Genomic DNA, 24,682 nt, shown 5'->3' on the forward strand with positions numbered 1-24,682 from the left:
AGCAATGGAAGAAGGTGCCCTGGTCTGATGAATCACGTCTGATGAATCTGATGACTCTGGTTGTGTGTGCGTCACTTGCCTGGGGAAGAGATGGCACCAGATTGCACTATGGTATGAAGATAAGCTGACCGAGGCAGTGTGATGCTCTGGGCAATGTTCTCCTTGGAAACCTTGGGTCTTGGCATTCATGTGTATGTTACTTTGACACGTACCACCTACCTAAACATTGTTGCAGACTAAAGTACACCCCTTCATGTCAGCAGTATTCCCTAATGTCAGTGGTCTCTTTCAGCAGGATAATGCACCCTGCCATACTTCAAAAATTATTCAGGAATGGTTTTAGGAACATGACCGAGTTCAAGGGGTTGACTTGGCCTCCAAAATCCCCAGATCTCAATCTGATCGAGCATCTGCGGGCTGTGCTGGACAATCAAGTCTGTTCCATAGAGGCTCCACCTCATCACTTACAGGTCTTAAAGGATCTGCTCCTAACATCTTGGTGCCAGATAGCACAGCACACCTTCAGAGGTCATCTAGAGTCTGTTCCTCAACAGGTCAGAGCTGTTTTGGCTGCTCAAGGTGAACTGACACAATATTATGCATAGTATAGTCCAAACAGAGCTGACTGTATTCAGTTGTGTCTAGTTGAGACATCTATGTGTCATTTTACATGTTTTACCAGATAAACCCTGCTGTAGCCGTGGGAGCTGTGGAGAAAGTGTGAAGCTATCGCTGACCCTGATGCCTGTCTAATCACAACTAGGTTTTGTCTAGCTGCTGGTGACTTTATCATTTTTAAGGAAACACTAGCTGGAGGATTGTGTCCTATCTTTTATAGACAAATGTCTAGACAAAAACAGAACGCAAGCAGCGTTGGAGACCGATGAATTGGTTCAAGGTGCCATCAACAAAAAGCATGAACAAATAAGAGCATCACCCAAATAAGAGCATCACCCGACCCTACATCACCAAACAGGCTACACAGATTCTAGTCCAGGCTCTTGTTATCTCTAAACTGGACTACTGCAACTCACTGCTTTCAGGCCTCCCAGCCAGCTCCATCAAACCCCTTGAGATGATTCAGAATGCTGCAGCGCGCCTCGTCTTCAACCAGTCCAAGAGAACCCATGTCACACCCCTCTTCATCTCCCTCCACTGGCTTCCTGTAGCTGCCCGCATCAAGTTCAAGGCCTTGATGCTCACCTACAAGACCTTGTCAGGAACAGCACCCTCCTACCTCAACTCTCTCCTGAAGGCCTACGTTCCCTCTCGCAATCTGCGATCGATTAACGACCGACGTTTAGCAGTTCCAACTCAGCGTGGCACAAGGTCCCTTTCCAAAACCTTCACACTAACTGTTCCTCAGTGGTGGAATGCACTTCCAATCTCAATCCGGACCGCGGAATCTCTCACCATCTTCAAAAAACAACTAAAGACCCACCTCTTCTATGAACACCTAACAAACTCATAATAAAAAAAAAAAAAATTGCACTTACACCTCTACTCTGCACTTTGCTTCTTCTGGAATTCAATTAATAGATCTCGTATGGTAGCACTTCTTGTATTGCTCTCTGCTTGATATCGCTTTGCTTGTATCTTTCTCATTTGTAAGTCGCTTTGGATAAAAGCGTCTGCTAAGTGAATAAATGTAATTTAAATGTAAAGAGCAGGTGCGTTTATCTGACACAGTCATGTTTTAAAACGTTTACACACAATTCCACATGAAATGCGTGCGCACAGGAACTGCTTTTAAAGTGTTTGCACATGACTTTCTTTTCTATTTCACTTCAACATGAAACGCTTTTAAATCTTTACTTTTTGTGTATATTCAAGTATATAACATGAGGACTTCTATGACGGTCTTTAAAATTCACAGAGATTGTATAAAATATGTATCTGTCTACCACAAAAGTTTCAGTTTGATGTCACATCCATATAAATCTACACAAGTTTCTAAAGATTTTTCTGCATTATCCTGCAGAGGTTAAATGACAGCATATGGAGATTAAATTATTGTCTCCGCTGAGAGATATGTTAACAAACGTGAGTGCAAATGCCACATTTGCCGACATCATCTGATGAGACTGATGATGTTCACCAAGGCTGATTGAGAGATGAGGTTCAGACAAAACCCATGGAATGTGAGGAAAGTGTGATAACTGTTCTTGTGGTAGCTTGCCGATTTTAAAGAAATACCAGAAGATAGATGAATGTCATGTTGAAAAATCTTGCTTTGAATATGCGACAAGTGTTATTTCATCATATAATAAAAGAACCAATGTAATGTTTGAATATGCAAATAGTCAGTGGTTAGAGTAAGTTAGGCTTAGTGGTTAGCACCCTCGCACCTCCAGGGTTGGAGGATCGAATCCCTTCTCCTCTGTGTGCACGGAGTTTGCATTGTCTTCCTGTGCTTCGGGGATTTCCTCAGAGTACTCCGGTTTCCTCCCCCAGCCCAAAGTTCCCCTCCCCTTGTGCCCTGAGTTCCCTGGGATAGGCTCCAGGCTCCCTGCAACCCTGTGTAGGATAAGCAGTATGGAAAATGGACGGATGGATGATCTTGGTTTAATTGTGGTAAATATATAGGTGCTTCTGTTCTCTGTTTTGTTGGCTAATGACGGGCACATAAAACAATTTATTATTCAATATAGTGAGGGAAAAAATCTTTTTTTAATATAACTGGCTGAAACAAATGTTTAAATGAGATTTCCCTCTCGCCACACTTCCATCCCCAAATGAAAAACAGTTGACCTTTATGATTTTATTGTATTTTATTTTTTGTTGTGTATATGATAAATAAGCTTGCATGAACAAGGTTTAATTCGATTCATTTCAGTTTTATTTATATAGTGCTTTTAACTATGGACATTGTCACAAAGCAGTTTTACAGAAATATATAAATTCCAGATATAAAGTTTAAATTATAAATGTATCACCAACAAACAAGCCAGAGGTGATTGTGGCAAGGATAAACTCCCCGAGATGACATAAGGAAGAAGCTTTCAGAGGAGCCAGACTCAAAATGGAACCCATTCTCATCTGTGTGAAACCTGGATAGTGCAATTAAAAATAATTTCTCTTCTAGAACTGTATACTATATAATAAAAAAGTGCTAGGAAGTTGAGTAGTTCTGAATTCATTATAGTTTTAACTTAGTCTGTTGTATTGAACTGAACTTATTAACTGTTCAACAGTTGAGACTTTTGAGTGCAAACTGTAGTCCTGAGCTTAAAATCACCTTAAAAGAGAATCCTCCACTTCCCTCAGCTGCCTAATTTCAATCTTCTACAGGACTGGGAACATATGGAAACATATATATTGTGTGCATGAGTGTCTGTGTGCATGGACATTTGGTGGCAGAGGTTATGTATAAGCGTATATGGGGTATTCCCTTGTGTAGCAGGTGGGATAAAGTCAAGAGTGCATTTATCTTATTGGACAGGTTTGTAGAAATCAAGACTAATATCCGTTAGAGGCTAACCGTACAGACGGATTAAATTATTGGGGCTCACTGGGACACTGGATTAGACGTCTGGACCCTGGGGCCTTTGTGCTAAAGATAGGATTTCTGACCAACTGCACAGGTCACAGGTTACAGTAGAACAGATTTTGTCTCCAGCACGTGATAAGCCATATAGGGAGCAGTGTTGATAGATGTAGTTTGAAGGCTACATGATTTTTGTAACACATAAAAGCACTTTAATTCATGATCTCTAGATAAAGAATTGGAATGTCCATTTTAGTTCACGTACATCAAATTTGTGAAAAACCATATAAGAACCATAGCCTTCATGCAATTAGCTGTTAGATGCACGATTTGCATGATTGGCTCTTGTGTGCATGAGTTAAATATCCTTAGTTGATTCTACTTACTGCACTATGACCTGCTAAGCCGTGCTTCTTTATAAATCCAACCTGCCAGAGTACAGATCCAAAATGCCAAAAATTGCCACTGTACAATTACAGACTGCCAGCCCTGGAGCACCCAGTTTTATTTAAGACTGAGGCTTTAGCGGCTCTCTCAATTGCAGGGTGGGTGTGTGTGTGTGCACCATGTGTTAAATCACTGAGTTTATTATAAATGTCTGGTTTTAGAAGGGCAGAGTAGGAAGTTGGTGAGTTTAATTTGCGGGATGGCAGAGCAGCTGTTTGAGTCTGTATCCGAGAATAGATCCGTGTAAGGATACCATCCTACGGACCAATTCTCGTCCAACGCAACATGTCTGTGTTGCATTAGGATTGCAAAAGGTCCAGCAGGTCAGTTCACAACTTGCATCACAACAGAGCAAGCAGAGTGTAAAATCTGGATATGAATCTTTACTTGGTTGTGATTATTATTCCAACGGAGTGATTAGTTTCTGTTATGAATGTAGAATTCCTACTTTTGGATTTTTGGAGAAATATCTGCGTAATGTGTGAAAGGAGTGTGCGGTGTGGCCTGTTATCAGGAATAGACAGCTTCCTGTCTCAGAAGACATAACTAATTATGAGCAAGCAAGGACACACATACCATCACACCAACAGATTAAATTCAAATTAACTTGGCCAGATGTGTAGCATAATAATTGTAATTCATCAACATGCTGATCTATTCTCCCTTTTAATGGTTTTCTACATTATTCACGGTGTCATCCGATTACCTGGCAATAGTGGGTGCAGCAGTGCTTTAGTACTTTCGTCTGTCCAGCTTTCTTAGCTTTTTATTGCAACATTCTTCTTAAATAGATCAGCTTCCAAAGCTTCAAGTTTCATGTTACTGTAATACCACCGTCAACACCATTTGCACTTGTCTTCTCATAGATTGCCAACTTGGCTTGGCTAGCCATGTCTCTACCATAACTCAGCGATGCTGAAAATTGGTTGAAAACGGTGTGTGAGAAAAGAAGCTCTTTTGTTTTAGGAGCTAAAATTGGAAAAAAAAAAAAAAAAAAGGCATTTATTCCTTCTTTATCCTCATAAACACCATTGTAAGTGCATTAGCAATGTCCCCCTGTGACATCAGTTCTGCACACAAATACTAACTTCAAACAGGAACAACAAAAAATACAGCGCGAACCAAAAATTTCGCCCAAGAATCACTAAAAACATCAGAAAGATAGTGTAAACGTATATAACGTGTTTCAGGTTTTTCTTTGGGTGATCTTTTGAATGTGTGAGGGTTCTTCACTCTAATCTAAACGAATCTGGAAACTTCTCTCAAATAGAAACCCTCAGTTCTAGAGTTCTGCCTAAAACCTGTAATCCTGTAAATAAAATCACTAAAGTGTGATACAAGTATATATTTTAGGTAGTTGGTCTGTCTTTACCAGAGATGCTATCCTGGCTGCTCTGCTGTGCTTTGTTACAGCAGCTAATGCTTCACAAATGTGTTTTGATGAAATCAGGACAGTTTTATTTTGGGAAAGAGACACCTGGACATTGAAAAGGCACTCTTTGTCTGCCTTTGCTGTTTTTCAGATTTGTTGGACCTTGGTGATCACCAATTTGAGAAATTGTTCCATGTTGTAGGAAAGCGTCTGTTGTCTGATTTGCGGTTGTGCTTAAGAGCATGAGGGAGACGAATTCCTCACCAATAGGCTCAAAACCTCCACTGTTTAAACTTTGCAGTCCTTGAATTTTGATATTGGAATTTTATGCAGTGTGTTTTTTTTTTTTGTTTTTTTTTTTAATAAAAAAAGTGTTGAGTTTTATGAGTGGTTGAATTTGGTAACTCAGTTCTCACTGGGTAGAAGCAGTAGTGGGCAGTTTGGCTAAAAGATTATATCATAAATCTTAAAAAAGCATAAAGCTTAAAAATCATGGCATCATTATACTGTATGTCATGGTATATTCTGATACCCTTTCAGTTATACAAATACCATGTTTACTGATATTTTAAAAAATGTAGGTTCGTTATTGAACAATTAACAACATACTAATGACGTACATTTTTATTGTGTTTTTATTGTGTGAAATGATGCTATTGGGGGTTTTGGGCCATTTGTGATGGGTGCTAACATGAGTAAAATGGTTCTGATCTTTCTATAATCCAAATCTGGAAAATAATGTGGTTTAGGGGCTTTTATTTTCATCTGAAAAAAACCAATGCGCCAACCATTCACAACAACAGGCTGTGCAACCACTGCACATTTTTTTTTTCTGTTTCCAAAAGAAAATCAGCATCTTTCTGAACCATGCAATTTATAACTACATTTAAAAAAAAAATAATACAGACATCAGTAGCCCACGTGCTGAGCGTTGTTAAAGTCTGAGTGTATCTTGTGTAATAAACATCATACTGCTGTGTAGAGAATAATGATCTTGTATCTGTTCCTAGTTACATGTTTTTAATGAGGTAGTCTGGTGTGTATACTTTATTTATATATTTGTTATTTGTATATTTGTTATATTTGTTCTTTGGGCTTAAAAGCAACTTTTCTCCAAAGCCACTTACTTACACAATGACCAGAATCCAGTTCAAGCACAGAGGTGTTAAAGTAGCCGAGAAGTGTTGGAAGCCTAATAGTTTTCCACTGCCAAGGTGTCAATACTTAATGTGTGACCCCATTTTTTTCCACTGCAAAATCAGCTTTGTTCCAGAACAAAACAAGAACTACACAGCATTTTTTGGGCAATTCTTTTACATTATTATATGAGGCACATGAAGAAGAAGACAATATAATGAAGTTGCCATATAAATAACCGCTAACAAAATAGGTCACAGGAGACCACACTAAGGATGGGCGATATGACAGAAATGGGCATATGACAGAAATACCATATTGTGACTCTCATGCATTTTTACAATACACAGTGCGTATCATGAAAGTTAAGTTTGCTAATGGACTTCCAGCAGTACACTACAGGGTGTCTCAAAAGTCTCCGTACGTAGGGTACTATATTTGCCAGCAACATGTTGGTTGTGCCTTCGTCAGTGGATGTTTGTGGACGTCCACTTCTCTGTTGGTCCACAGCACTTCTATTCTTTATGAATTTGTTAATAAGTTTGGCAGCAGTGTCGCGTGTGATGTGCTTGCCAAAGTTCATTGCAACCTTATGACAGCTTCCTGATCCAGCCATGAGAATGAATTCTTAAAGCGATCTGGGGCCAATATGCATATATAATATTTCAGTAAGTAAGAAAGAAGGTATGAAAAAATTTGGAAAACATTTTGCTAAAAAGTGTTCATTTCCCCTACGTATGGAGACTTTTGAAACACCCTGTATGGAGAAAAAAATGAATCGATCTTAATTGCAATATTTAAGTAAATTTATGTATTATATGTTACATATAAGAAGTTTGATCGTGTCACCCCAATTTTAGCATCGCTTCACTGGCTCCCAGTCCGTTTTAGGATTCAGTTTAAGATTCTGATGTTTGTTTTTAAAACTCTTAATAATCAAGCTCCTTCCTATCTCGAGGATCTTCTTAAACCACATTCATCAAACAGATGTCTAAGATCTTCTGATAGGTTTCTTTTGCATGTCCCTCGTTCCCGGTTAAAAACAAAGGGGGATAGAGCTTTTGCTGTTGCTGCCCTCCGTCTATGGAGTCAACTGCCACTGGACATCCGCATTGCACCTTCTATTACCACTTTTAAAAATAGGCTTAAAACTTATCTCTTCTGCCAGGCTTTTTGATCAAATTTTTAATTGTTTAAACAAATTTTTAATCAATTTTTTCTATTGTCTGTTTTTATTTGGTCTAATTCTGTTTCTATGTTATTTTCCTTACTCTGTGCAGCACTTTGGTCAGCTTTGCTGTGTGAAACGTGCTATATAAATAAATTTTACTTACTTACTTACTTGCATATTTTGTATATTTATAAATGTAAAGGAGAAAAAAAATTTATATGGAAAAAATAAATATTGTTTTTAATTTTTTTTTTTTAATTATTACAAAAATGTAACAAGAAATTAGCTGTTTCAAGTCAGTTTGTAATAAATTATTTTTATTTTTTTTATCAACAGTATCTTAGAAAAGCGTTTTCTGAGATGTTGTGCTCTAGGGCACATCTAGCTAGACACATACAAATGCTGACTTTTAGTACTTCACTAATATCCTCGATATGAAAGTGTATCACACTCGTAGATAGCACAGAATGCTCTGTCATAAGATATGATTTGACTGTGCAAAACACTTCCGCTTTTATTACTCAATAACAAATACAGTCTACACTATAGTATATCCTTTACCAGGTGAAATTTAAAGGATAACCTATATCTTTTTCCGATCAAACATTTATGTAAGGTACTGTTAACTATTTTTCAATATTAATGGCTTTCAAACAATCCAAAGTGTCAGATCTTGAGGTGAAAAAGTCCATGTTAAATTATGATCGTGTCTCATGGAGGCGTATGTTTGAGGGACAGTCCAGATGACACCTAAGTGTGAGGAACAGATGGGAGCTAGCGAGATGAGCTGTCTGTTTCACCTCAACTATTCACGTTGTAATTTCTCACAACATGTGCTGTTGATTTTTCTCCTTGGTTTTTTTTTTTTTTTGGATGCTGTTGCAATGAGTTGTGTGTTTGTGTTCCTACAGTGTCCCAGTATTTCTCAGTTCTGGAGGATGGAGCGCTGGCACATAACTTACAGGAGCAGGAAAGTAAGGACTATGACTCTCACTCTCCTCACACATCCACTGAGTGCTCATACACACTCCCTGTTTACTTCACATTCTCTTCTGGTAGCTTTGACTGTCCAATAACAACTCCCTCGAATTCCAAATAGCATTGTCACTATGTTATAGCCAGGGTCTGACATCATACCTTATTTAGTTGTTATTATAGTATTGTGTAATGTTTGCACTGGCTTTTGAATATGTTTCACCATTTTTAGCCTTATGGAGGAAAAAATTGGTGGTTGGTGTGTAAGGCTTATAATTATTGCCAAAATGTGTCTCACAAACTGTGAAGGTTCTTGAAGCCCTTTTAAGAGTACAGCAGATGGAAAGTTGCAAAAATAGGAGATTAAAAGATTTCAATCACAACATTCACATGTTGACATTTTTAGATATATGAGTAGGCTAATTTTATCTTCACACGATCTACAACAGTTTTGATAAGTAAAATGTGCTGACGTCACGTAAGTGAAGTTAAACATGACTTTGCAAACTTGACTCAGTGCTACTTTGTTAGGATTTCAGCCCTTTCACTTCCTGTGTCATTTCAGGGTTAGCTGTCTGTTAAAAACAAATGTTTAGGCAGTTTCCATGGTTCTGTAGGGCTACATAACGAGTTTTGTGCTGGTCAGTAGATTTAAGCCAGTGTTTCCCAAGCCTCTGCTTAGAGACAGCTCCCAAAACTCCTCCTGTAATGGTGTTTTTAGAAAAATTTGTAGGTGTGTATGGTATAATTTAGTACAATAATGTACAGTTTGGGATGGCAGCATACACAGTGTATTTAGAGTCCTTGATTGTTGGAGTATATGTTGGGAGCTGTGAAAAAGCAAAAATGTGGGCTCTCTGTTGGTTTATACTGGCTGAGCTCCACTGTAGTTGATGAATATGAGCACAAGTAATTAAGAAACTAATTGTTTGAAAAAATATGATGAAATATTTGTAATAGCTTTATTTATAACAGTTTTGAAAAAGTGGTGGAAATTGGCAAGACCAAACTGAGAGAACATAAAAGGCATTAGATATAAGAAGTATTCATGCAGAAACCAAGAAAGCATGTTTATGCAGGAACTACTTTATCAAAGTATGCTGTTGCAAAATTGCATAGTTTTCTGGTTGTTTGGTAGTATTTGGTAATAAAGTGACTCCTCTGTGTGTTCCAGTTGAACAGTATTACAGTTCCAATGTACAGAGAAACCAGCTTGTTCAGAAAGACATCCGAGTAGCCAAGAGGCTGCAAGATGAGGAGCAACAAAGAGCACAGGTTCTTCATGATCAAGCCACTCGTCAGCTGTGAGCACACACACGTCATTTCCACAGTAAACTAAAGTCGAGTCATTTCATGCTTCTTCACCTCCCATGTAATAAGGAGATGCTCAGAAGAGGATAGAAGATTTTAACGTACAGTATTTTAACATCTTAATATTTTTGTGTTCAAGTTCTGGATGTAATGTCCTTGTAACAGTCAAAGTCAGGCACTTTGTGTTCTGAGATGTCCTTTAACCCTCACTGCTATGACTTAATTTGGACCAGCTTATCTCTGGGGAGTGCTTGAAGGTCAGAGGAATATAAAAAAAAAAGGTTGTTGAACTGTGAGCAAATTAACTTCCCATGTGTTTGGATGAACCTTTTTATAAATCCTTTTTAACCTTATATATATATATATATATATATATATATATATATATATATATATATATAGTATGTCAGATCTCAGTGTTGTATATTGGGGAAATGTAGTCCCATTCTTTACTGTTAGATTATGTGATTAGATGTGTTAGATTATGTGAATTAGGGTCTTTAGGTTCCTAAGTTCCTTGACATTTTAATACTTCAAGGAAAATATGGGAATAAAAATAATAGGAATCATCCAAATATTAAATATCCTTGTTGCTTTACTCTACTGTTGTTCATTGCTCTAGTATTCATCTATGGATAACATAAAATGTTAGTAACACAAAATGCTTCAGCAGTGCATTAGACATCACTTTCTTTAAATGTAGTGCCACAAAGATCTGTGACCGGTGGTGCTGAGCCGTCACCCATTCTGCACACTCGTACATATTATATAATGCCCCTGAGAAAATTTTCAGATTTCTAAAATCTGAAAGGGACTGGCTAAAGATGTATAATGTGTAGTCAAGGGTTATTAAGCACAGTTCACAAACAAATAAATATAAATCTCTTGAGAGAAAAGCTCTCTTATTGACTTGTGTGAAAATCTTTGTTTTGGCTGTTCAGGGAAGAGCAGGACTCCGAGTACGCCCGCAGGATTCAAGAGGAGATCCAGCGCGCCGCTGAAGAAGAGAGGAGGAGGCAAGAAGAAGATGAGGTATGGCAAATCCTACACTTGCCTGTCTATTGTCGATGTGTTTCTTACTTCTCAGGCCGATTTCACACAGCTTTTCATTTAAACCTTGCACACATTGCACAAGGCTTTTATACCCGATTTCCCAATCACTGACTAATCCAGGGCCTGTCAAATATCCACCTTCAAATATCTATACTTTTTGTACCTGTAACTCTCTTTGCAGAACAGAGAATCCTCACTGCCGCTTCTCCCCAACCAATAGTTCCTCAGGGTTTTTATCTTATTTCTCTTTTTTTCACGATTCCAAGCAAAATTGACACAAAGCCACAAAGTCTCATGATAGATAGTGCTCATGTTTAGTTTCATGACAAAGCAAGATTTGGGGATCTTCTGCGGGAAGCTTTCAAGCTCAAATACCGTGTTGTTCGCGAGCATCGTCTAAAACCACTCGTTTCGTACACACACCACTATGTCCACCAAATAACTGATGACAAGTCTTAAAGTGTGACCAGGTCAGAAATTATGAAAAGTCATGTAATGTGCACAAAGCTGAAATGAATAGGACCAAACAAGGTCCATAATTAATAAATACACGCCCAGCACTGAAATAAAGGTCATCTGAGACAACAAACACTACCCCTAAATGACAAACAAGTACTACTGAAATTAAATCCTGATATACTGTAAAGGCAGAGGAAAGGAGACGGAAACGTTGGGTTTTGGCTAAAATAGGGTTTTTCTGCCTATAACGTATTACAACTCTAAGAGTGGAATATGTGGATAAAGTGGAAATGTTTTATTTACTCTATAATCCTCCTGCAAAGATCATGTTGTGTAAAGGAGCCAGTTTAACGAATGTGACGATGAAAATGTTGTGTCTGCTGAAAACCTTGCATGAAGTGGCATTCATATTCATCATATTGTTTACTGGGCCAAAATCTGACTAACTTTGGATCATTAAAGGGAGCATGACTTAGGGTTGCACGGTATACTGGTACTACAGTACTATCGTGATACTAAAGCTTCAAAATACCGCCGATGCCACTATATTTTCTAAACGGTAGTATTGTCAATACGGTAGTACCATAAGTAATGTATGTGCGGCAGCTAATGCTATTTTTGCTAAAGCAACACATCTTTTTTTGGAGTTCGTTTCCAAATTCAGTTATTTATTCCTCATGATGTGCTCATTCTTAGTACTCTGAGTACAATTTCCATTTGTATGATTTCATTGCTGTAGGGAACAATAGATGAAATATGTGGCACATTGAATTAGTTGCTTGGCAACTGCATGGTTTTTCTTGAGTTTTTCCCGAAAGCCAGTTATTCATTCTCATTAATAACGTGTTCAGAGGAAAATTGAGGTTGGTCTGTTTTCATTTATATCTATGCATGTCTGTGAATTTGGTTGATTTTGTAGATTTGAATTAAGAATTAACACAGTATTGTGTGGTCTCGTGATACTTCAGCTGATATAGTATCGCAAGATATGTTTATGGTATTGTGACAACCCTAACATGGCTTAGTTTACTGGTTTTTAAAAAAAAAAAAAAGATAAAGTTGCCTTCTTCAGTCTCCATTTGAAAGTAATGGTGTAATATTGTCATTTTCATCTATTTCAAGTGGGATTAGATTCATTTTTGTCATGGATGAGTGTGTTTGCGTTCATTTTCTCTGTAACATTGAGGAATACTTTGCCGCATTTTATGCTTGTGTTCATTATTCCACGACTTTTCATTCCCTCCAGTCCGGGGACTACCAAGACAAATATGTTTCTTCTTTAAATCATGATGCCTTGAAAAGTGTCTCTGGAAATAACAGCTTCCGAAGCCAGAAACTGTCTATGGTTGTAGCTGTGGAGATTTGAGTGTAGACCAGTTGGGGAATTTAAATGGCCCTGGGTGACAAAGCTGTATGGGATTAGTATGGTTAGTAAACAGTAACGCCATTTGCATCAGAGTCATCACCAGCTTTGGCAATGAATCACAGAGATGTCTGAGATTTTGTGATTTATATTTGAAATACGATTTAATTATATGTCAGATTTAATTAAGGTATTCATCTTGATCTTGTTGATTTCTGTTCTGTACTGACTAGTACGATTTTGAAAATCCACCATTGCAAGAAGTCTGTGTTTAACTCTAATGCGTTCATGCTCGCTGAAAGAATTTTGTGCTGGTTGCTTCTAATCTTCACTGGACCTCTTACTGAGGATGGTTTATTGAGGATTATTGTTCCTGATAGGCCAGCATATGGTGGGGAGTCATTCTGATGTGTTAATTATAGATATTTATACCCTGCTGTGTTGTGTTAATTAAAGCTCCTGTTCCAACTGGATGTGTCACCTAAACACCATGCTGCTCATGTGCTTGCTGCCCTTGCAAGTTGAGTCATGAGCATAGGGGAACATCGCTGTTTCAGCATATAATGCACATGCCGCTGGGTTAATTGTTTAAAACACAAAACTTTAAATGCTTCTCTGTGGCAGTAGGCTTGGCTTACATGGTTCTGCTATGAGTCAGATCCCTTGATTCTTGACTCTGTGCCTGTTCGCCACAGTGGGATAACGCTCCAATGGATATTAAAGGCTTCAAGTCTGTCTGTGTTTACCATGCAGTATTAACAGGCACAATGATGGATAGGCACATCCTGAAAGGAAAACAGCTCCTTCAGTAGATCTCGGTATAACGAGAGGCTTGGACAGCTCACAGGTTTTTCTCTTCCAGTTTTCCGTCGAGTCAGCCCAGACTGTGCTCTGAACAACACGCCAGGCTTCCTGGCCTTGTTCAGAGAACAGTAGCTCAGTCATTTCTGCCCACTTCAATGCCTCACAGTTCTTACTGAGAGACCTCCTGCATGTATTAAAGGAATACTCCAGTGTTTTTGAATGTAATATATACCTATTAAATTTTAATGCACATGTGATTTCCACAGAGTTTCTCTGTATTAAGAGAAGAACGGAAAGCTTTCCAAAATACATATAATGGAACTCTAATGGTAGTTTTTGGAGTTTACCTGAATCGTGTATTTCAAAACGTGTAGGCTTTCATGAATACTTAAGTCAAAGGTATTTGTAAACTAAGCTCCAAGTAAGGAGTTAAACAGAACAGGGTGTACTGTTACAGGAAAGTAATCAGCAAAGGGGTTGGGTTTTTCAACCCGATGTGAAGCGAGTCACGGTTACCACCCTAAAGCTTATTGTTTTACTCTAAAAGCATGTCTCAAATTTTCCAGTTCTAGCCTTTTTTATTGTTAGAATTTATTTTTATTTTATTACAAAATGATACGCCATATGTTTTATCAATTTATAGTTACAGCAGTTATAGTTGTGAAACAAAAAAGTTTTCCAAAGTGTTAAACTTAAAGAAACAGCTTTACCGCTGACTGTTGCAAAATGCTGACACTTGAAATAATCATAGTCATCTTCAGTAAACTCATTATCATGGTCAGAGTCACACTGGATCCATATAGTGTGTTAAATACTGTAAATGTCTTCTTACAGCAAGCTTCACCATATCAACGATTTCACATTTTTCTTTAAGTAAAACAAATACATTTTTCAACTATTTGTTAGTTTTTAATTATATCCTTGTTAGATGTTATTCTAGAAATGAAACCATATTAGAAGTAATATAAACATGTGTTTTGAATTACAGCCAGCACTATTGTAAGAGCTGTTGTTATAGAAACGTAGTCCAATCAGGCCAATCAGATGCAAGAATTCAGCAGCTGTGTGGTATAAATCGTCCTTTTCCAGAGGGAAGAGTTCGTAGTTACCCATTATCAGTGTATTCAATATATAGGTTGGCTGGCTTCATGTTTGTTGGAGGAAGCATGTTTTAGCCTTCACCCTCCCAGATTGGTATCTGTGGTATGTTATAGGAGAGTTGACTGGTGGGTGGGAATTGGCAGGTGACCAACCTTTCTTCAATTTCGAACCGGTTCAGTCTGGTTTCTGAGTTATTGTGTCTTTAATCAGTCCATTCAGGAATTTTTTTTTTGTGTGTGTGATTGTTACAGCCAAAAATTCTTGAATTTGCTGCAGCGTTTTTTTCTTTTTTTTAAAAAAATTTTGCAATGCAATTTGCAGACTGTATTTATGTGTTTATTTATTTATTTATTACTTTTTTGTGCTTTTTTTGCGGAAAGCAATTTGAATTGGAAAAATTGCAATTGCACAAAGTCTTTCACAGTGATGTTTGTTGGTAAACGAGACCTTTCAGCTGTATCAATGTCCGACGCACATGAATCGAAGCGAGCTTTGGCTAAATGATGTCACATAACGCATCTTGGCCCAAACCTGTGGAAAATATTTGGGAAAAATTCAAGCTCCTCTGAATATTGTGGAGTTTGCTTGATTTTGCGTTAACTTCTGCGATTGAAAAATCCTGGAAGGATTGTATTTATACAGGCACAAAAATGTTTTTTGTTTGTTTGTTTGTTTTTGTTTTTTTTTACTTTCATTATGATGTTTCAGTTGTGTTGGCTAATACAATAATTGATTTATAACCCCTGAATATCCCACTGGGGTCAGTAACACCTGTTGTTTTTTAGGGCTTTTGAATTTCTTGGCAACTTTTTGCCATTCATGATCTTAAAAGTTAAATAAAGTCTCTTCTAAACTGTTTCTCCCAAACACTACACTGACATCTTGTGGACATGTATATTTGTTGTATATTTTAGCTGATATTTCCTACATGGTAAATGTTGCATGTGTAAAGGAAAACGTGTGGTTTTAAAGTCTTAGAAAAGCAGAGTTTGAAATGCTTCTGCTCTTTAGATGGAAGTTTTTAAAATGTATGTAACACCGTTTCTGTACATACAGGTAATGTCTTGCCATATGTACTGATGTCCTGTATGTACTTGTATATACCGAAGACCATGTATGAAGTTACCTGGTTTAACAGCCTTTTGTTACAAATACAGGACTTATCAAAATAGTGTAAAATTATTATTGACTAGAAACTTTTGTGGAAAACTTCTCTGTAGGTTTTGGCCTATACTTATGTCTTGAGATCTAGCGCGTGTGTGTGTGTGTGTGTGTGTGTGTGTGTGTGTGTGTGTGTGTACACGCACATAATAGCACCTTCATTACAAAACTAATTAATTTGCATTTCAGGGAATTAACTGTTTTGTTATTTTGTTTTTTGCAGAAATGTAGACTGCAAATGTAAAAGTTTGATGGAAATTTAAGGGGAAGTCCTAACCGTTAACCCAAGTGTCTCACATCAACTCCCCCATATATACTACCCTGCGTTGTGGTGGTACATGTCCTGTTATTCAGTACAGCAGTGTGCTTGTAAAAGCTTCATGGTGGGCTTGAAGTGCAAGGCTAGCAGAGGCTTCGACCCGTTCATGCTTAAGTGTGGAAATTCCACTGCTGACGTCGCTGCACTACACGGTCTCGTGCGTAGGCTGTTCTTATGTGGTGTGCGTGTGGGTGAGCCATGTAGATTTTTTACAGTAGCAAACCACATGGCTGCTTCTCAGTCAGACAGACGATGACTATTTAAGGTCACACATACTGTGGGTAATGTCTTACTGTTACATAAGAGCTGTACTGCTGGATAATGATATACAGTTAGATTCAGTACCAGAGGACAAACCCACACACATTCGTCTTGTATAATTCTTATGTAGGTCATCTATCTTATCAGTTTGATTGACTGTAGTATGCACTGAGTTAGTTTAATTCAGTCGTAATATTTGGCCCCAACCCCTTTTTTTTTTTCTTTACAGGAAATAGCAAAACGAATCCAGGAAGAGGAAGAGCTGTACGTCAGACAGAGATACAGTTGCCGAAGGACAGATGGTGGAGGTATAACTGCTGGCTTTTTATTTCCTCTGTGTTGGCTGCTGTTGATAAGCCTCCGTCATTCATTTCAGTTGACACCATTCAGAAAGGTCTGTGGGCCATGGTAGCCTTCCCTGTATCACATAATGGACAATGATGAGTTTGATGTGGCTCTTATACAGTCTTAATTATCTGATCGTGAGATATGTGTGTACACACACTCATGCTGTACTTCATACTGAAAGAACCGAACCCACACAGTGCCGGAGTTTTGTAAAGTCTCCTACATGTGACCCCTCCTCCAGTCCTTTCTGCCTCACTTCCAATCAGACGTCCTCCACCAGAGCAAACGATGATAAAGGGTAATTCAAGGGCCCTACCATTCGCAGAACGAGGTAGTCTAATTATTTAAGCCTCATTTACTGTAACTGCATAGTGATTCAAGCGAGTGGTAGACACGTGGTCGTCATTCATGACTGACGAAGAATGAGTGTTTCTTAATGAAACGTGACTGTTTTACACCATTTCAGTTGCTCACTTTCGGTTCAGTCATATTGGTTGGAACACTTCTGCATCTCGAGGTCTTCGAAATATAATACTCTAATTGAAATGCCACTCAAGAATTAAACCAAAATACATATATATTTCAAAAGTTCATCATTCTCATCATTCTTAAAAGGATGACACATGAAAAGGTAGCACACTTTTACTTGAGCAGATAATGTTATTAGAAAACAAATGTCCTTTTGTAATAAAAATTTTAAATGAATTAAAAGTATCTGTTTTGACCTTATTGATCAAAACATTGTGGTTATATCTTAGTCAAACTGACAGAAATAATTATAATTATATATAATTCCACGTTTTGTAACCACGTTTTGAAGACAATGAATTTAGCTTCTGCAAGCTTTAATCTGCTAACCTCTTGGCATTTTTCTTCCTTAACACAGCCCAAATTTACCAACTTTCATAAGACAAGTTGTGCTTTTTTGGTAGCACCCAAATTAAAGCTTTGTTTCCCAGTGAAGTAGTTTTTAACCACTAACCACCTCCACCCTCAATGTCCTACTTTGTGTTTGCATGTTTTGCTCAACAAAAGAAAATGGCAGAACCATCGGCTCGCCAAACACACTTCAGCCTATTCGGCCCCTCTTCAGCGAAGAGGAAGAGTTGGCCTGGCAAAGCCGGGAGCATTCTCCCTCTCCTTCCTCCTCAGACTATGAGACAGACTACTGTGAACGCAGGAGGCCTTTTAATAGGGAGCACGCAGACCATGTCGAGCAGAGACATCAGCCTAGGCGTGAGCTGCCTCTCAGGAGACGTTCAGGACAAAGCCGCAGTAGCTTTGCCAGCCAGAGCAGCACAACCGGACATCATCTGAGAGGATGGGGAAATGTTGTTCAGCTCATCAAAAATGACCTGAGTGAGCAGGGCTATCTCAGTTACAGTTCTGAAGAACTCTTTGAACCCGTCTATAAACTGGAAAGAATCCTGAGCCGGCACCAGCAGGCATCGGAGCGGGGCCGCGAGCAGGGGACAAGACTATGTCGGTCCAGCAGTATGAGAGAGGGAAACAGCAGAATGTGGCAGGGAGACCAAGTGGGCCGAATGGAAAGATCTAGACATTCCAACTACAAGGACGGCGTAAGCATGAGATCAGAGAGCAGGCTGGTGAGACATTACAGCAGTACTGACTGTAAATCAGGGGACGGACAAAGACGTGTCCGCTTTCAGGATGACCAGACACGCCATGACTTTCACACTGATGGTCATAGAGCATTTGAGGAAAATCGTGGTGAAAATAGGGGACTAAGGAGTTGTACTGTGAGACCCTATCGAGGTATTCAGGTAGACAGAGCATCATTTGGTGAAGTAAACAGAACTTACAGACATGAGGCTAACGGAGGTAGGAACTCCTTGTCACAGGAGATAAGGGAGGAAGAGGAAGATCGTGGCAGGCTCAGAGAGAGAGGAAGCTGGGAAGGAGGCCACTGCAGGGTTCGAGCAGAGCACAGGCCAAGAGCACACTCTCTCAGGGAGGATATGAGGCAGGAGGGGAGAAAAAGCAGACGGTACAGTGGAGAACGTAACAGGAGACGTGTAAGGAGTGAGGGATGGCAGGGTAATCAGGAGGACAGGTCGAGTACTGAAGAAGAGGAGGTGGACAGGGAAAGGGAGAGAAGAAGGCAGGAGACTCGAGCGCCAAGGCACCCCCAGCGCAGCCATAGTGCGTCTTGCAGAGGGCGCTCTTCTGGAGCAGGTAACCAAGTTAGTCCCGCCTGAGGTCTGCGATGCTCTCTCTTTACCTGTTCGTTTCTCTTAATCATCTCCAAGATCTGCCCAGTCCCTTTGGCCCCTACATGTTTTGGGGATTCCTTGACTTTGATGTTTGACTAATTTGCCTTATAATTTATAGGTGGCTATTTTGCTTTATGCTCTCGTTTGCTTTGGACGTCGACTTTCGTTTTGTTACACATTCCACTTTGTACGGTTGTATCTCTCTCTATGTTCCCTACTTTAGACTTTTCATTTTGTTTTGTTTTCGTTCAAGCCTTGATAATTGGCTATATCCTCTTATGTTTACTTGTAAGAGGGGACTTTGTGTGATCTTTGGTTTAAGGACATGATTGGACCTGTGATAGAAAATAAAAAGACATGCCTCCTACCTCATTCTTGGTATTGATATGACATCATGCAGAATCCCCCCACTTTGTACCTTGTGTGTGTGTGTGTGTGTGTGTGTGTGTGTGTGAAGCTGACATGCTGCAGGTGGTGGGCTGTAAAACTTTTAGGCCTCAATGTCACACCTTTCACCCATTCGTTCTGCCTATGACTCAACTCTATCCCACACAGGGCAGAGGGTGAACAGACCCTCTCTGGATTTGGGTGTACTCAGGCAGGTCCTGCAGGATGAAGAACTCGCCCACAGGCTACAGGCAGAGGAAGAAGAGTTGCTCAGAGGGGTAAGAAAATCTCCCCATTTTGGCATCCACCATATTACACGAATCAGTGGTTTTACCCAGGACATTGTTAGACCCAGTTTACTCTAGTGCTATTCTATAGACAGGTCAATCTATAAACATTTTCACTATGATGGTTGTCTATCAGATGAGGATGGGTTCCCTTTGAGTCTGGTTCCTGGATTTTTTGAGTTAATACTGATGTCTAGTGAAAATTTCATGTAAATCCCCTCATTGGAAATATATTTACTGAAAAAAAAAAAAAGTTGACGTGTCCAATACTTATTTTCCACACTGTATATCCTGAATTTATATATTTCTGTAAAGCTGCTTTGTGACAATGTCCATTGTTAAAAGCGCTATAGAAATTAAATTGAATTGTTAATATTCTGTAGACTTAAAGGAAACCTCCACCCTAAAACACATGAAATATGTTTTTATTGAAATACCTGCGCCTAATATTTCTGGTGCAGATTTTTTTTGGTTGGTGGTATATTTGTTTCTTATGCTGATGTCGCACAAGCACGGTTCTAGCACGGTTACAATGGCATTGAAGAGGAGAACAAAAATCAGATTTCAAACAATAAGGGTTAACAGTACGGTTTTGCTGTTGGCTTCTAAAAACAACGGAACAAGTGCTTCTGTTCTCAGCCATCGTCTTCAAGTGATGATCAGCATCAGATTAATGAGAAATCGATGATAGAAGTAGTGAAGACGGACAGGTGGATTTTGGCAGCTATATGACGCAGAGTTGTGCTGAGTTTTGACAGAGGCTCGGCTTAGCTAGTTGGAGATCACAAGATGACGAGCATGATGGCTTTGATGGAGGACAGTGGTATACGTATGAAAGTTTAAGCTTTGGAAACTGATCTGTTTGAGCAGAGCGTACAGATGAGGTGAGACCGCTGGACAGATTAAAGGACTAAAGCGCTGCTGCATTGCTCACTTTAGTTAGATATGAAGCAAGGGCTAAATCCCACTGGTGCCAGTATCTGCAAGTAGTCGAATGGGATTGTGGGTAACACAGGAAACCACTCACCAATGTGATAATGTTGATGAAAACTTAAACTTAACTTAGAGTTGCCATTCCACCTACCCACATGTTTTTGGGAGGTTGGAGGAACCCAGAGGAAACCCACACAGGGAGAACGTGCAAGACCCTGGAGCTGTGAGACACCAACACTGCCCGCTGTACCACTCCACCTTTAAAGATTTTTGACATTTTCATGGATTAAAATAACGAGTAGTTGAAAACAGTGTAATGACCATAGGCAAATATGTATTTGTATACACTACTAGCATGGGGTTTTTCATTCAAAATTCACATAGCCCAATAATAATTCACTTACTTGGCTTACAATGGTTTAGTTTAACATTATTGAATAATTTTAGTTTATTTAATTACCTTAATATTTATCTGTAAATAACCAGGGCATTATACACCTCAATTAACCTTTGCTCATTTTCAACTGAACTTCACTTCACTGGAAAGTATTGGGTCTATCTAACACGCCTCCTCATTTCATATAATGTGTTGACACAGTTTATACTGTTCAGTATTCTTTTCATGAACATTTCATCATTTTTATCATAGTTTTGCAAAAAACTGTTTTATCCTCAGGATCTTGCATCTGCCTCATCTTTAGAGAGGCCTTACCCAAAAGGAGACTTCACAGTAGCGCAGGTTGCTCAGGATGAGGTAGGCAAGTCCAAGATACATGTATCTTGCTAGAGAATTTGAGAGTCATTGCTAATTATAACTGGTTCATTACAGGAGATTGCACGCTTCATGCAGAAGCAAGAGATAAAGACTCAGCTGCGGTCTCAAGAGCTGGACGACTATGGCTCTGAGCGAGGGTACAGAGAAATGAGCCATGTGTATGACAACAGCGAGGTCTGTGATGGAGAGGTAACGCTGTCCTCCTACACTGTTTATAACATTTACTGCAGCTAGGGATCGCAAAGTTCAGTATAAACTTCTGTAAATAAAATTTATATAATTTCATAAAGTCGTATGCTAACGTGGTGGTTTTTTTTTATATACGTTATATTAATAGCATAGTTCCCACCCCCATCCGTATCGAAAAGGTTATTACGTAATATACTACACCATTAATAACCTGTAACTGTAGTAACGTTTTGTGTTTACTGCCATTAAATGTGAGAATGGGAAGTGAAGACTTGTAACTCACTGCAGGAGATTTAGTCATCTCCCTTTACTTAAAATAATCCAGTGGTTCCCAGTTGTGGTTCTTGAGTCCCCTGTAATCTATGTTTTCCCTTTTCTAGCACCCCATCCTTTGGAGGTCCTTAATCCTGGTCCTTAAGAGGTCCAAAATACCTGGTGGCAGCAAAGCAAAAGTATCTTATTAATAACTAATACACTTATTTTGAGGGATAAATCCATCTGGTGCCACTGACAGCTGCTAGTAAAGTAGCATTTTGGGTAATGTAGGGAACCATTCACCAAAGTGAAAATAGACCAATGTCAGTTAAATACTTGGTGCTGGCCTGGGTGATATCTGTGATATCTGCAACTGATAACGTATTGCAGACAAATCAGCAATACGTTATCAGTTCATTACAGGCCACTACACACACACACACAAACACACACACACACACACACATATATTTTGAACAAACATTCTTACATTAATTTACACTTAGAGGCAACAGTAGCCAATCTATGTACCAGCATGTTTTTGGGAGGTTTGAGGAAACCAAATAATGCGGAAGAAACCCACACAGGAAGAACATCTAAGATAAAATACTGTGTGGCGTCAAATCAAACTGATTAATCTCAGACACAATGCAGTTTGCTAAGCAACTGTGTGCATAGTGATCTTCTGCATGCACAAATAGTCTGTCTGAATGCCTTTAGTCTGTGTTATTCATGTTGCTTTCCAGCTAATTGACACCTCTAAGGAAATCATGAGTATACTGAGGGTAAATGATATTTTACGTGGATTAATGTTTTAAACATGCATTTGATTTAAGATGGAAATGTATGTCATTTAATTGGTCTCTAGTTGGTTTGTATTCTCATTGCCAAATGATGCTTATCAGCCAAAAATGCCTCTCAGGGCCAACATGAATATACTGTATTTTGTCAGAGTGACATGATGAAGTTATCAGGAATCCAAAATAATGCCTGACTGTACATACAGTTCTCTATCTCGGTTGTAGAAACTATTCTAATCTACTCTATGTAGTGCAGTCATATGGAATCGGGAGACATTTATAATTTGTAATAAGGAACAATGTGATGAGTATGATTATGATCAGGATGAGTATGATTCGATAAACATGGCAAATATCAACAACCAGTCAGCTTTTAACAGGTATTTTGGACAGGCCTAACTTTGGTCTACTGTCATGAAAATGAAATAGTTTGTCATTCAGGGACATGGGTTTTATCTCAGCTTCACTGAACTGTCGTTTCTGCAGTAAATAGTTCCTGAATTAAGAAAGTGAGACAGTGGAAAGCAAAAAGCCTACAAGTTGCTTAGCAACTTTTTAAGGATTAACTGAAAACTGAGGAAGTTTAATATTGTCTTATTGCCAGACGCCGAGGGAGAGACTGAACTCGGAAGGGCTTTTGTCTCCTGTTGATGACTGCTCTCCTGAACACCAACCCTCAAGTCCAGTCAGTTTGGCAGCGTAAGTCACTATTGTCCTGTCATTCCCAACTGCATTATCCGTTAATGATAACGAACTAAACAAACTGCTTTTGTCTGCGTAGGCAGCAGCATCCCTTGAGGAATATTGCTGAAGAATTGGATCCAACTTTTCAAAGGGAAGAGAAAGTGCAAGCAGGACAGAGTATTTCTGGTAACACTTTTGTTGTTCTTACATGTTCTTGTCATTACTATGTTGCATGGAAGGGTTTATAGTAAACATTTCAAACTGTGTTTTCCAGGCACTTGCCCCATCCAAGCTACACCACAGGCAGGTTCATGCGAGGAGCCTGCATTCGTGGCACCCACTAAGCGGCAAAATGACAAACCAGGACGCACAAAGTCCAAAGAGAAAAAGGAAAACTCTAAATCAAAAGAAAACTGTAAGCAGCAGTGATGTCAGTGACATTGTGCTGTTAGTTGTGTTATTACTGAACACATTAACACGGACAGTTGTACACTGCAGCAACAGAAAACGTCAGGGGTATATCACAGTGATTTAATGGATTTTTTAACCCCAAACTTTGCTTTCCTTGGAAGGTTTGGGGTCGGTTTATTCTTAACATAATGCTGCCATTATGGTGGCATGCAGGCCCCAGTGACTCATATGGGACATAAAAATATTTATATTTTGCCTCTGGGGAATTGGTAATAACTCGGTCTGCTTTTGTGTCAGACATGTTTTCATTTTTAGCACATTGTTCAGCTTGATGAGGGACTGAGATGAGCCCTAGGGTTTTCTGTGAAATCATGTCTGTTTTTCAGTTAAAACTAACTATTTTTCTGAATTCACATTACACGTATTCTTAGTGCAACTGAAATAGCTTGTTTTTTTTTTTTATCCGACCCTGTTATTAACACTGTTACCCAGTGTTATCAGTTCCCCCATGCTTCATGTGTGTCTTTATCTACACTGTAAATGCAGCTTTGTTTTTCAAAATGTAAAATATGCAGCTTATTGTACCTTTTTTGTTTTCCTCTTCTGTTTACAGAACTGCTATTTGTAGTATATACACTAATGTTTGACAAGGTTGCCCTTTCATTGTGCTCCTGTCACAAAATCCAATCTAAAACCATCTTCAAAAACAGTTTCAGTTTAGAAATGATGGGAGTACTGTTTTTCAGTAATGTTACTGTCTGGAGCTGTTTGGTGAATCATGGACCTCTACATTAAGTTATTGAGTCTGATATATTAAAACTGTAAAGAATTGGTGCTGGGTTTTTTTTTTTATGCAAAGTGTTCAAGTTTTATTTTACAGTGAACTAGTGAAGGCCTTCGTTCGCTTTAAGTTCGCTTTAAATAGCATTGACTGGAATTTCCCATTTACTGCTCGTGA

The 24,682-nt window shown here is 38.8% G+C and overlaps 1 protein-coding gene across 2 annotated transcripts in view; it reads left to right on the forward strand.

Annotated features, from left to right (window-relative positions):
* ccdc187 (coiled-coil domain containing 187) overlaps nucleotides 1–24,557 on the forward strand; it is a 32,704-nt gene extending 8,147 nt beyond the window's left edge. Inside the window, exons 3-12 of one of the 2 annotated variants that reach the window (XM_053644240.1) lie at nucleotides 8,526–8,588; nucleotides 9,764–9,893; nucleotides 10,842–10,932; nucleotides 16,651–16,729; nucleotides 19,559–19,668; nucleotides 21,287–21,364; nucleotides 21,440–21,574; nucleotides 23,234–23,328; nucleotides 23,411–23,499; nucleotides 23,588–24,557. In XM_053644240.1, the coding sequence (XP_053500215.1) occupies nucleotides 8,526–8,588; nucleotides 9,764–9,893; nucleotides 10,842–10,932; nucleotides 16,651–16,729; nucleotides 19,559–19,668; nucleotides 21,287–21,364; nucleotides 21,440–21,574; nucleotides 23,234–23,328; nucleotides 23,411–23,499; nucleotides 23,588–23,742 (1,025 nt within the window). In that variant the 3' untranslated portion in view covers nucleotides 23,743–24,557. Of the gene's footprint in view, nucleotides 1–8,525; nucleotides 8,589–9,763; nucleotides 9,894–10,841; nucleotides 10,933–16,650; nucleotides 16,730–18,209; nucleotides 18,966–19,558; nucleotides 19,669–21,286; nucleotides 21,365–21,439; nucleotides 21,575–23,233; nucleotides 23,329–23,410; nucleotides 23,500–23,587 lie in introns of those variants that run through there. The other variant, XM_053644239.1, reaches the window with a different exon arrangement.
* The last annotated feature ends 125 nt before the right edge of the window (nucleotides 24,558–24,682 follow it).

The sequence above is a fragment of the Ictalurus furcatus genome, chromosome 15 (genome assembly GCF_023375685.1).
Source record: "Ictalurus furcatus strain D&B chromosome 15, Billie_1.0, whole genome shotgun sequence".
Classification (NCBI taxonomy): Eukaryota; Metazoa; Chordata; class Actinopteri; order Siluriformes; family Ictaluridae; genus Ictalurus; species Ictalurus furcatus.